This window comes from Fukomys damarensis, unplaced genomic scaffold (assembly GCF_012274545.1).
Source record: "Fukomys damarensis isolate Sample0158 unplaced genomic scaffold, DMR_v1.0_HiC HiC_scaffold_25, whole genome shotgun sequence".
Taxonomy (NCBI): Eukaryota; Metazoa; Chordata; class Mammalia; order Rodentia; family Bathyergidae; genus Fukomys; species Fukomys damarensis.
The window spans coordinates 17,367,383-17,381,938 of NW_022900937.1; the positions used below are offsets into that span (position 1 = coordinate 17,367,383).

The 14,556-nt window shown below is 33.3% G+C and overlaps 1 protein-coding gene across 6 annotated transcripts in view; it reads right to left on the reverse strand.

Annotated features, from left to right (window-relative positions):
* The window catches only part of Dennd4a (DENN domain containing 4A), a 102,496-nt gene that overhangs the window by 60,094 nt on the left and 27,846 nt on the right, over positions 1-14,556 (reverse strand). For all 6 annotated transcript variants that reach the window (XM_010643264.2, XM_010643263.3, XM_010643262.3 and 3 more), the window contains exons 8-13: positions 13,889-13,947; positions 11,691-11,835; positions 11,273-11,448; positions 7,166-7,266; positions 3,413-3,631; positions 1,604-1,749 (exon numbers count right to left, since the gene is read on the reverse strand). In XM_010643264.2, the coding sequence (XP_010641566.1) occupies positions 1,604-1,749; positions 3,413-3,631; positions 7,166-7,266; positions 11,273-11,448; positions 11,691-11,835; positions 13,889-13,947 (846 nt within the window). The remainder of the gene's footprint in view (positions 1-1,603; positions 1,750-3,412; positions 3,632-7,165; positions 7,267-11,272; positions 11,449-11,690; positions 11,836-13,888; positions 13,948-14,556) is intronic.

The following is a 14,556-nucleotide window of genomic DNA, read 5'->3' on the forward strand; positions in this document are numbered from 1 at the left end:
TGACACAAATTAACACTCATCAGACTTTAAAATGATTAGCTGTTATCTCCAGAGACTATGGTTTCCTACTTTGTTCAGTAGATTAATTTGTTACTGACATCTGATGCTCAAGTTGCTCCAGATTTTCGAGTAGAAATTTTTTCAAATTGGTTTCTCTGTAGAGATTTTTTTTTTTTAAATCATGTCTCCACCATTCTTGAAGTAATCCCTTATTTTCTAATACAAAGCACTTTAGGGTTCATCTTATACTTTCTCTGCCTTAAGCCTGGGACTATTTCTTCATTTAGTGGAAAACAGTGTTTTGAAGCCAAAAATCCATGCATCCCCTATATGTTGCAATTATGGTATGATTGTTTCCAGGTCCTCTCAGTGTACACAGAGAATGTAAGTATATGTAGACACAGACACATATACTTGCGCCTGTATGCATTATGTATCAGTTAAAAGCAATAATACCACACCAAACCTCCAATCCCATTCCAATACTCCAGCATTCATTCTAGTTTTCTCCACTTTTGTATTTGTAAATGTCCTCTCTGACTGTGAGACTTCATTACCTTTAATAGGTACTTATTTGATCATCCCCCTATATAATATTCTCCTATCTTCATTGCTATCCCTGTTCCATGCAGACTGATTTCACCCTAATTTGGCTGTGACAATCCTCTACAGACCAAACTACATCCCTTCTATGCTGGCACTTCCTTCATCCAGATCAAACTGTGACATAACACTTGCTAAGCCTAACCTACTAGGGACACTCTCCTCACATGCTCAGACTTTGCCACACTACATTATCCTTCCCTCTGTATGGGGACTCTTCTCATTCTGTTTAAAATCTGATGCCTTGCAACAATCTGCCCCCGACAGCATGGACACTCTTTATCCTGCTTGTCTTCTAATTTTCCATGCAGGCCACACCTCTGTATGGATACTCTTATGTTCCTAGCTGAGTCTCCAAAACCCACTTTAGGCTGCTCCTCCTTCCCTACCTATTCAGGGTTAGAATTTCCCACCTCCTTTGTCTCCAGCATGGGAAGCCAACTAGCTCTATTTCACTTGATGATCTTATGACTAGAAGGGAAAAAGAATGGTTTCGTATGTGAACTTAAAGTAGCAGAATTAAACCTATAAGTTCACTCCCAATTGTACACACAGTCATGTAAAATATCTATAATTCTATACATCTACACTCCACATGTGACAGCCACCTTAGAAAAAAAGAAGTAGTATAAATTAAGGATACTCAAGTGGGAGGATAGCTCAGTGGTTCTGCCTCATGCATCAAAAGTACAAGGTCCCAAGTTCAATCTCCAGTACCCACCCCCCGAAAAAGGCTTGGAAAAATTCCCAGTCTCCAAGTGTACTGTGTTAGGAACTTCACTGCTTATATAAAACACATGAGTTAGTAAATACCTATAAGATACTTCTAAAAGGCATGTTGTATAATTTATATCAGGCTACTAAAACTTTTCATTCTAAATGGTCAACTATTAAAATAGAATTTAGATTTTGTTAAAACTATATATAGAAACAATAACTCATAACATTTATAACAGTCACACAAAATAAGTTAGGACATTGTAGACATGCTGATACTTACTTTATCTACACAATCATCAAAAAATGCCAAGCTTGCATCTTTATCACTAACAAAAGAACATTCCTCAATAAAGCGAATAAACATTTGTGTTTTGGTCATCATGTTATAGAACTTTTGATGTGATCGGTCCCGGCTTCTTAAGAAAGCTGTTCAACATAAATACATAATATGAGAACATATATCATTCACTGATTTATAGAACTTTTGAGATAGAAGAAACCACGATCAATCATGTCACCCCTATGTTCATATACACTTCAAGTAGGAATGTACCTACGCATATTCCCAACTATTTCTCAAAAAAAAAAAAAAAAAAAGAAATTAAGACTCCTGAGAGGGGAAAAATGACCTGATAAATAAGAAAGCAATAGAAAAGGAACATAATAAACTCAGCTATCTCAAATTTTCATCCAGAATTATCTCATTTATTTTGTCTTAAAGGTTGCACATAAACTAATGAATTAGAAAGTATTTTAAAAATTGCTATCTCTGGTCAAATTCTTTGCATGTTATGCATACGTGCATACTCTCATATGCTCACTCTCTCCTTAAACACAGGTATGTCTTTTTCAATATGTTCCTTCTGATTATCATTATGTTTTCCTTCTCTGCTTTGTGTTTGAGATAGGGTCTCATTAAGTAGCTCTAACTTGCCTTGATCTTGGAATTCTTCTGCCTCAGACACCCAAGTAGCTGGGATTACGAGTATGCACCACCACACTAGACTGTCTTACTTCTTGAAATCAGAGTAAAAGTCTATTTGCTGATTTCACTTTAATGATTATGCTTGGTTATACTGCTCCTGGGTATTCTTTTAGGGTTCATGAACTCAAGTTCTTTCTAGCTTCAAGGGCTCTGCCTGAAACATTCTCTCATTTTCCTTAGTTTGGATAATTTCTATTCATCTTTGAGATCACAGCTTAGACATTTTTTCCTTCAAAAAGGCTTTCTATAATTTAAAGTTGTAAAACTAAGGTTGTTCACTCATATTTTCTAATTGTTCACCCTTTTGACTATAAGCCCTGAGAGAAAAGAGACCAGGACACCATCTTCATTTTTTCATACCTACGTGTCTTTTGCATACTAATAAATACTCAATGCCTAGCATTTAGAAGCATCAGCATGCACTTATTAAATTTTCTTTCAAATACTAAATACTACAAAAGAAAGTACATATGTATTAAGACACCAGTTGTACTCTGGGGCTTCCCAACATTTTTTTTTAATTTTGTGGCATAAACAGTAATATTCATAAAGCACACTGTAATAAAACAAGCCTGTTCAAGCCTAGAGATAGCCATCCAGGGATTCCTCTGCCTACTTTCTCTGAAAGCTGAGAAAGTATCATGGTTTCTTGGTTTACAAACTTAATTCATTCCATGATTCTGGAAAAGATAGCCATGTTCCTTTTCTTATGGGAAAACGGCTACAGTTGTGTTTGTCACCTGATGCAGAGTTACAAACAAAAATAAAATCTTGCCAAATTTGGTTTACAAACAAAAGCATTTGTGCACTGAGGCACCACTATACTGGTATCTCAACATGCAACACAGTGAAGAATTATCTATATGTCTAGGAGGCTCTGTACTTTTCAAACAGTCTCTTTTGTTTATCTTGCTAATAGTATTATATTTAATGTGCCAGAGAAAGAACTTGTCCTGTGGAAATGGATCATCAGAGGTGCTGTTGGCATACCCTTCAAATAGGTATGTACTTTGAGAAATATGAACTATTAACCCAATGAGCAAATAAATCATCACAAGGTTAAGCTCAGTAATATGAAAGCTATAAAACTATGCAATCACTCACCTTGCAGGGCAAAAAGAGAGGCCGCATCTGTTGCAGTTTCAGATGGGGCTTGTGTTATTGGCCTTAAGTATGATCTATATCCTTTTAAAATAGAAGCCATGAAAAACAAAAATGCCTCTTGAATTTCCAAATCTATCATGTGTAACCTCTTTCCAGAATTAAAATCATAGTCATTCATTGTTAAGTCCATTAGTCCATCATCTCTTGGTCTCTGCTGCACTGTGAAGTAACATAGTATTATTGTTTTCTCCAAACTGTTAAAACTAATGCTCTAATAATATCAATGCAAATGTGTTATGTCTTCAAAAGGGCTCATGTCACCTCAACTATTTATCATCAGTAAAGCCTTAAGAAAGTATGCTGTAAAATGGATACATATTGAAGATATACTCCTAAGTGAAATAAATAAGTCACACATGTGTAAATACCGAATAGTTTCCCTGGTGTAAACAATCTGCAACAATGCATAAGATTCTAATAAGATTACTGACATTTAGAAATGGGAAGAAAGGAGCTAAAGGTGTAGGGAAGGTGGGATGGGTAGGGGAAGAGTAAAAAGGGAAAAGAAAAATGTGAGAGAATGAAAAGATGAAAATAAAGTGTTTGTAGATGGGGAGGGGAGGAGGGGGTGAAGGGAGGGCAGAGGTAAGGGGAAAAAATGAGAATCAAGACTTGTCATGTAGAGGTACAAGATCCCAACAATGAATGTAACTGTACTGTATCCCTAAAATGTACCAATAAACTCAATTAAAGCTGGAAAAAAAAAAAAGAAAGTATGCTGTATCATTTTTAGGCTCTGCTGAATATATTTTATGCAAGTTAAACGAAAAAAAAATTCTTTGGTGTCATCAGAAAAGAAGTTCATGTCCTTATCAACTGGACATGGACACAGGATTAATGCACAGTTTCCCCCAACAACACCTTTCTTTCTTTCTTTTCTTTTCTTTTTCTGGTCGAACTTAGGACCTTGTGCTTGCGAGGTAGGTGGCAGAACAAATGAGCCAAATCTCTGGCCTGACATCTTTCTTAAAATGTAAATGCTGGGGGCCAGGGATTTAGCTCAGAGGCACCATACCTGCCTCAAAAGCACAAGGTCCTGAGTTTGATATATCTTTATCTATATCTATATCTATGTCTATATCTATATATGTGTCTACAGTATAAACCTACAGGGATTAAAATATAAAAACAACTCCCCCTCTTCCTGGACAGTTCAATGCTAAAGTCAATAGGTAATAAAAGAATGACTTTACAGAAGAGTAACCTGATAAGATAGAACTTTAATGAAGTAATCAAAGGGGTACCTCATCAATAATGGGACAAACTGAAATGGGGCACCTGATAAGAATGCAATGACAAGAATATATCATCCCTTCTCCAATATTCCTGCCAAAGATGAATGACCTGCATCTTACATGAGGATGCTCAAACTCACATTATGGACTGTTCTATAATAGTAAGTATAACTTTCGAAAGTATCAAGAAATAGCCAGGGGCTAGGGATTTAGCTCAGCGGTTTGGTGGCCTGCCTTGCAAGCGCAAAGACCCGAGTTCAATCCCCGGTACCATTAAAAAAAAAAAAAAAAAAAAAAAAAAAAAGAAAAAGAAATAGCCAGGCATGGGACCACATGCCTAAAATACCAGAACTCCAAGAGGCTGAGACAGGAGGATCACATGTTCAAGCCTATCCTGGGCAATCTAGCAAGATCCTGTCTCAAAATTAAAGTGGCGCTGGGGGCTTAAAATGTAGCTCAGTGCAAAGGCTCTGGGTTCAATCCCCAGCATTCTAGTACTACTTTTTAAAAAAGTTATCAAAAAGATGAAGGAAAACTGAAGAACTGCTTTTGAAGAAAGGACACTGAAGAGATTTGAAATATATTCTATTCAGAGGACAGGGCATCTACTCTTAAAGGATCAGGAAGAAAAAAAAAGTCTTGCGAGTGGTCCACAATGTAAGGATTTTGTTTTAAATATGAGGAGCAATTAATCAATCTTAGAGAGTTTGAAAGGTTTTATTGTTTAAGAAACTATAAAGAACATGGGCTTTGGAACCAGAAAGCCTACGTCTTAATCTTAGCATTATCCTTATTAACTGATCTGTGATAAGCTATTTCACTTCCCTCAACATTTATCCTCATACTTGTAACTGTAAAAGAAGAATGCATATGAAAGTGCTCTTAGATCAAACTAATGCAACACTCAAGTACTAGTACTATATTATTTAAGTGTCTATAGTTTTAACCTTTAAGATTCTGCCCTTTGCTAGAGCTGAATGGGCTACTTGATTGATTTTAAATAGTTAAATATTGCTACAATACCTGCTGAACTTGTCAGTTTTTCAAAAGTACAAGTACTTTTAGAAAGCAGTTATCTTACTAAATACAAAATTTGTTTCATAAAATAAAATCTTGCTATATCAGTGTCATTTTTCTAATATCTCAATACTTCTTTTTAAAAAAACTGGGCAATGAATCCAAGGCCTTGTGGTGCCTCCCCAGCCTTTTCAAAAATTTTATTTTGAGGGCCGGGGATTTAGCTCAGCGGTTTGGTGGCTTGTAAGCGTAAGGACCCGAGTTCAATCCCCGGGACCAAAAAAAAAATTTATTTTGAGATAGGGTCTCACTAAGTTTCCCAGGCTGGCTTCAAAGATGAAATCCTCTTGACTCCATCTCCCTTGTAGCTGGGATTACAGGTATGCATAATCAAAAATATCACAGCATTTTTGTGCTACTGTGGAATTATCTACTTATTATCAAATTTGCTTTGTAAACTCTGTCTTTTTCTGTTCCATTTCTAACTATACTGTAAGTTCGTTGAACCCGCAAAGGTGCAGGCCACTTCCTATGTTTACATTTCAGTAACAAACAAATGAGAACCTTACAAATTGCTACATCACTACTGACTGTGCTTCACAAAAATAAGCACTGTACTAGATTAGATTAGCTGGGCATGGCAGTCCACACCTGTAGTCCCAGAACTCTGGGAAGCTGAGGCAAAATGACTGAAACTTTGAACCTAGTGTGGGCAACATAGTGAGTACGTGATACCATATCTCAAAATTCTAAAAATTGAGAAAGGCTGGGGATGTAGCTCAGCACGAAGTTCCCAAGGAAAAAAAAGCATTAAATTATAGACTCTGAATGGGCCATAGTTATAATACCAAGAGACCCAGGTAAATAAATAAAGGCTTAATTGTCCTTATTAGTAATTCCAGATTGTTATCAAAATATATTCTTTATATAATTTTTCTGAAATATTTAATATCCTAATCAATTTTCATTTTGATTAATTTCTTCATGCTTTTACAAATTTATCTTCAAACTATTTGAAGTAAGCACAGGATTGAGACACTGAAGGTGAAAAACCTAAGCTATCTCTTGCCCCACTGAAATCATCACCCTTTTCTAATGTTCAAACCATTTCACTCAGATTTTCGAAACTAATTTTATATCATATGATGAAAATACACAAATGAAACCTTTTATTTTTTTCCATGTTATTTCAAGAATGGTAAAATTAAGCAAAACAACCACCTTAATATACTTATGAATTTTATTATTCTAAGATGGTTCTATGAATATCTGGTGGATATAAAATATTTTGCAATCTACCATTCAGCTTCTAACAAATTTTGCTTTAATGCTCATTTGTCTTAAATATTGTGAAAACATTTTCCTTTAGATAAATTATATTGTAAATAACACAAGTCCCTTTTTCATATTAAATTTCACTCTTTAAGCTATCTCTACTTACATTCTGCAAGTTGCTGGTGCAAATTATTCAGTGTGTTCATCAGATTTTTACATGGCTTCTTTGGAAGAATCTTCCAGGCTACATTCTTTTTTTCACCAGTTCTGAGATTAAACAACAATAACAATATGTATGTTACATGGAGTTTGAGGGAAAATAGATATCTGCTAAATTTTAAAAAGGGGGAAAAAGGAAACATATTGAACCAAAAAAATGAAACATGCACAGAATATTCAAGTTAATGAGGAAAATCCTACAGGGGTAAACTGGGATGCTGAGTACTTGGAAATGAACTTAGGAAAGGGTAGAACCTTTTATTCAATATAGTACAATAATTATGTTGATACTGAATATATTACATTTGCACTGGAATCATACTAATTACCACAAGACTGAATTTCGTTTTTTTTTCCTTTGCTTGTATTTAATATTAGAATTTTGTTTTACAATACAGTGGTAAGTTTCATTTTTTTTTTATTCTGTATTGTACAGTTCTACAATAAAGTAATTAGATTTAGAAATAGTCAATTTAAGTGGACAAAGGTATTAGTTAAGCTTTTGGGGTTTGCTTCTTTGCTGCTTAGACCAAAATGTTTTCTGAATTTTGTCTTCATTGTGAAGATAACCCTGCTGTTAAAAGTCAAACTTACTTTTGTAATATATGGTATATTATTGTGTGATGCATTTTTTGCTTCTATCTCAAATATTAAAAACACTGTCCTAATTTTTAAAAATTTAATGTGGTGACCATTAATTTTAATCTTCACTTAAGAATGTGTAGATACTTAATATTGGAAAAATCTGAGTATAAGATTTTTTTCTTATATATTTTAAGAAAAACATATATTGTAGCAAACTTTCAATAAAGTTATGATCCATAAGAGCTCAAAATATTTTGGTGTACTTACACAGTTTCCTAGTTTCCTAGCAATAAAAAAGATTATTTCTGTTTCTTTGAGAAAAGAAATAGTGGGCTGGAGATTTGGCTCAGTGGCACCATGCCTGCCTTGCAAGCGCAAGGTCCTGAGTTCGATCCCCAGTACCAAAAAAGAAAAAGAAATAATTTGTAAGATTAAATTACCTCAATAAAAGATAACATTCAGCAATACTTTTATAACTTTAAAAGAAGATAGTTGCTAGAAAGTGATACCGTGTTTCTAGGACAGGCTCTGATAATCTCCTCTATCATAGACTCTACAACACAGTTGGTCTCTAAACTACATACAGGGTAGAAGAAAAAGCATAAAGCACTATAATGCTTTTGAACTTAACTGTTGCTTTGTTGGGCCTACTTATTATCTATGAACTTTTTCTCAATTTCAAAAGCAATGAATACTCATTTTAGAAAAATGGAAAAATGTACAGAAAATGAGAAGAAAAGTGATTTATTCAAGTTCTAAGTACCAAATTAGCATAGATGAGTAGTAGTAGGGTTTGACTGAGCTTTTTTATTTCTTCTGCTTTAATGTTCCCTAAACTGCTCTTGAACGAAAAACAAGTATCACTTGGAAAACTAAAAAAAAGTGTGGACAGGAGAGTTGAAGCCAACAAAGATCCTCCCTAGAATTTACCCTTTAATTCTATAAATGAAAATAATAAAGATAGACCACAGTCAAATGGAGGATGGCCTGCTGTGAAGATGGCATTATATTTATAATGTGACTAAGAATGAGGAACCCTGTGAGAATGAAAGGTGGAAACACATTTTACATTATGTATTGATAAGACTTTGTGAACAGGACTCCCAGTGTGTCACAGGATTCAATGAATGCACGTTTGTCTTGCTAGAGTAGTTCAGGGAGCAATTTATAAGAAAGGAGTATATTTGATTTCCCAGGGACTAGCAAAGGGAGGCACTTGAGATATATTTGTGATATAAATAAATACCTTACTAACACATGATTAGTATATATAATTACTGCCATTCACTCACATACTTTCCTCCTCCTGCCCTTGATATTGTCACCATAAAACGTGTCTGGGTAGGAGTTTTATCTAGTATCTAGTTTTCATATACCACAGCCATTTGCATCTTCATTCATGTTAGTGTCCCTTTACCATATTACTACTACATGGTGATCCAATACTTAATAGCACAAGGTTTAGTTGTAGAGTCAGACAATGATAACTTCAAAACCCAGTTCTGACAGAATAAGCTCTGTGATATATTGCTTAAAATTTAAGCTTTGGTTTCTTTATCTATCAGAGGAATTAATAAAAACTGTGTTCCAGAGTACATAGAATAAAACGGGATAACCTAAGCTATAAATGCAACTTATGCCTACTACATATTAGATACTAATTTTTCCCATCTTCAGATAATTCTTGATATTTAGAGCATATTCTTTATACAGAATATATCTAAGACAAGCTGGGCATGGTGGTGCACGCCTGTAATCCCAGCACTTGGGAGGCTGAGGCAGGAGGATCGCCGTGAGTTTGAGACCAGCCTGGGCTACACAGTGAGTTCCAGGTCAGTCTCAACTACACACACAGTGAGTGCCTGTCTCAAAAAACCAAAAAAACCAAACAAACAAAAAACAAAAACAAAACAAAAAACCGAATATATCTAAGACAGAAAAAGTAAACTAAAAATTCTTTAATTGGAATTTTTTTCCAGTAAAAAACTGTAGTTCATTAGTACTCCTATCAGTTTTAAAGCATGATAAAGGAGAAATATTCATGAATGCAAACTCATTTTTGTTTGATTTTTAAATTCATTAGTAAACAAAATAAGGAAAATAATTAAGTAGGAAGAAAAAATTCTTTTAACAAATTTGGAGAAAGAACAACATGGGAAAATATATTACCATAATAAATAAACTATATATTCATATACCACCCTGAGTTTCAATTTTATAAAAGACTGTATTATGCAATATTTAACAACTCAGAAAGCAAAGAGCTATTACTTTAATATTTAACAGAATTAAATATTCTTAGTAAAGTGAAACGTCATTGATAAAAACTGTATTGACTTAATAAAATGGCTTTATGCATAAAATACTTTCCATACTTTCTGAGTTAGTCCCTCTACAAATAATAGTTTTCTTGATAGCACACAAGCTCTGCAAAGAATATTAAGTTTTTCCTAATTCTTCTACTTTTTTTTTTTTACTTGAAGTTTTGACATATGACAAACACTGAAAATTAATCTAAAATTTTGTAATTAAACTGAATGCTTTAAAATCAAAAGCTATTATTTAAAAATTGAGGACCTGGGAGTACAACTTAGTGGTACAGCACATGATAACCATGTGTGAAGCCCTGGGTTCAATCTCCAGCACCAAGACTGACAGATAAATAGATGAGATAAAACTATTTCACATCTACTTATTAAGTGGAAAGCTATATTTACTTTTGGGCTTTACAGATAATACTAAATCACAGTTATTTTAAGTATGTCCTTTGAGTGCAAGTTGCTTCATCAAATTCTCCTTCCCTGCAGAAATAAAGTACAGCAAAATTAAAAATATGGGGTAAAAAGAAACAAATTATTTTTAAAAATCTGTAAGAATATAACCCAATAGCTACAACTTAAATATTATTTCAATAAGAAGACAGGGAAACTAATAAAATCTTTACATTCCTAGACTAAAAGGTGACAAATTATATATAATTTAAAGTTTATTTTTAAATTATAAAATATTACATTATTTTTTCTGTGATGTATGTATTGTGAAAGTATAACACAAAACCCAAAATAAGGTTGAAATATTAATCAAGGAATAGGGTTTTAATTGAATTTGTGATTTTATCCACATTCATCTGACAAAAGGGAAATAAACTTTTTTCTGTTTTTACCTTTAATTTCCTTTCTGGTAGGTTTCTAAGCAAGCATGATTACACTGTTTCTTAAATATCTAAAGCCTGAGGATTCAAGATGTATTTCCTTTCCAATAAAACCTCTACTATCCTAAATCTACTCTATTGAAACATAGTAAGAGCTGAAAGATAGCAATAACCCCAAATACAAAGAAAAAATATTCCTCAAAAGAATCCTACTTAGCAATCATAAAATACACAACTATTATGAAGTTCTAATTAGTTATAATAATATATATTATGAAGTTGTAACTGGTAGGTATAGAATCACTGAAATGTACTTACTGAGAAATGGTGTTGGTATCTAGGTCAACACAACTGACATCTGGTGGAGGATCATAGAGATCAAAGTATCTCGAGTCAATCCCCACTATGAATGGACATGGTGCACTCAAAACATCTGCTAAGGCCAGTGGGCAGAGAGGAACATATGGGCATGGCCAGTGGAAAGGGAAAATCATCTTGGATAAACAAAGGGAGGAGAATATTTATCTTTCTGACAATGAAGAATAATTTATCACAAAGAAGTACACACATAAAAATTCTCTTTTAAGTACTACTTAGTCTAATGCTTGATAATGAATTAAACAATTATAACTAAAAGGTATGGAAATTAAAACTACTAAACATATAAATTCATTACTCTCTGAAATTAACACTAGAATATTTAAAATTGATGTAAGGAAGAAATGATGATACTCACAGACACTAATGCCTCTGTCACACTAGTAAGCACAGAAGGCCGTAAGGAATGGATAAGAATTTTATGTTCTGTTACTGCAAATACAAGTAGTGTTACAGCATTTTCAGGACCTAGATTCTGAAGTAGTGTTGAAAACTTGCCACCACTGTCAATGAAAACAAAAATGTATAATTAAAGATAAAGACCTAAACAACTCACATCTAAAGTTACAAGATTAAAGTTCATTATTAGGGTGTGATCTGTGTTATATACTTAACTTTAAATGATTACTGCCCTTATACAGAGAAAACACAGCATCAAAAACAACACCACGAAAACAATGAGGTTAATGAGGTTTCAAATCATTCATTCTTCTCAATGCATTCAATATGGAAAATAAAAAGTCATCTAATTCATTTTATATAAAAATATTTGCTAGATACATTAGGCCTAAATGAATAAAGTATAAAATTAATAAAAGGTATGCTTTAGTTGAAAGCAAATTCTTTAAGGTAAGATTTTTTAACATGGCACATCTTCTGCTATAATTATCAGAAAAACTATGACTTAGAGGTCCACCTCCCTCAAGGTAAATACACATATTAAAATTTCGATTTATGAACTAGACATAGGGGCACAACTGTAATCCCATCTACTTGGGAGGCTGAAAATACAAGCACTGCAAGTTCAAGGTCAGCCTGCACAATTTAGTGAGATCCTGTCTTAAAATAAAAAATAAGGGCTGGGGATGTAGCTCAGCATTCCCTGAGTCCAAATCTGAGTACCACAAAAAATCTGGATTAATCAACAGACAATATTTATTACTGTGATAATAGACTCAGAAAATGAAGAGCTACAAACTGATGAAGTACACATACAAAGCAAATTAATAAAACAATAAACTTATACATTCTATATGGTAACAAAATACTGGGTTGATGAAGTAATTCAGTAAGCTGAGTAGTACTTTGGCTATAATGTTAAATAACTGGCTTCATTTGATTAATTTTTATGATAAAGCAAAGCTAATAATAAAATTTTCTTAGAGAAATGAAAGTCTATGGCTACAAAAAACTTGTGTGTATACACAGCAGCATTAATAACAGTAGCCAAAATGTCGAAATCTCCCAACTATGAATGGATGGGTAAGTATAGCGTCATAATACAACATTAGCTAGCAATGAAAAGGAGTGAAGTAATGACACAGGCTACATTATGGATGAACCTGAAAACATACTAAGTGAAAAGAGCCAGGAATATGAAAGCCACAGATAGCTTGATGCCAGTTATATGAAATGTCCAAAATAGGCAAATCTATACAGCAAGAAAGTAGATCAGTGGTTGCCTAGGCCTAGATAGGGGCAACTGTGCATGCATGCATGTAACAAATGAAAGAATGAAGAAGTTAACTGCTGAAGTGTACAGCATATTTTTAAGATAATGAAATGCTCCAAAATTTATAATAGTGATAACTACAAAACTACAAATATAACCACTGGGTTTTTTATACTTTAACTGAATGAATTCTATGATATGTTGAACATAGCTCAATAAAGCTGTTACCTAAATGAAGTCCTGGCAGTAAGTTAGAATTATTTATAATTGATGTTTCTAGTTTATTTTCAGCTCAAAGGTTAAGAAAATACCGGTTACCCTGAGCTGAGAGTTAGTGATGAAATAAGCTGCAATTCTTACAAAATTAATGTCAAAGATGGCAGCTGGTCTCCCTTAGCTATGTGCTGCATAATAGCTTAATCACATTGTAACTATTTCTGTCAGAAAAATTACACAGCTAATTAAATCTCAAGAAATAATACTGTAGAGAAAACAATTTCTCTGAACTTTTAAAATCAGGAAATACATTGCTCTGTTCTGTTTAATAATTATAACTATTTTCCTCACTTTATATTAAATTTAAAATCTCAAATGTTCTTCAGAGGATAATTAAAGCTAAAAATTATTTTCATAATCTAAATATGTTCATTTATATAACAGTAAAATATAAGGATATACAAAACACTAAACACTACTATAAAAATTTTTTCTTTTTTCTTCAAAAACTGTAGGTAAACACTAAAAGGAACTTAACTAAGAAATAGTTAAATGTCAGTATTTTCAGTGACATTTGAAATTCTACCTAGGAAAGAGAATATATTTCAATGTTCCTTAAGTTCACACTAAATCTAAAGGAACATAAACAGAAATGAAGTTTTACTTGCCTCAGTGGAAGAGGTGAAGAAACAGGCTGACTGAGAATCAGATTATCATGTGGTGATAACTGGAAGATTTAAAATAAAGTGTTTGAAACATAAAGATGAATTTTATCTTTTACGTTTTAAAAAAGTTTTATTAAGATGAATTTTAAGAATACCACTTTATGATAAATACATATAGATAATAATGATGTCCATGAAGTTTCCTAATTTACCAGTATAAAAAATTAATATAATTTGTGAAGATAACGGAAAATATATCTTGACTTCTGAACCCTTCTAACATCTTTTTACTCTGAAGTCTATTTCTTTTCTTCTGTCTTCAACTTTTCTCTGGTGTCATTTAAACAAATTTACATTAAAAGACTAAATTATTCATTTAATAGCATAAACTCAGGGTCAGCAAACTTACTGCCTACAGCGCAAATCCACATGCTGCCTGTCTTTGTAAACACTTCTTACTTGAATATAGCCATGCTCATTCCTTATGTGTTATCTAGCTGATTTTGTGCTCTAACAGCAGAGCGGAGCAGTTGCAAAAATAGACTCCATCTGGCCAGGGACTTAGCTCAGTGGTGCCACTGCCTGCCTCACAAGTGCAAGATCCCAAGTTCAATCCTCATTACCAAAAAAAAAAAAAAAAAAAAAAAAAAAAAAACAACACAGCGCCACCA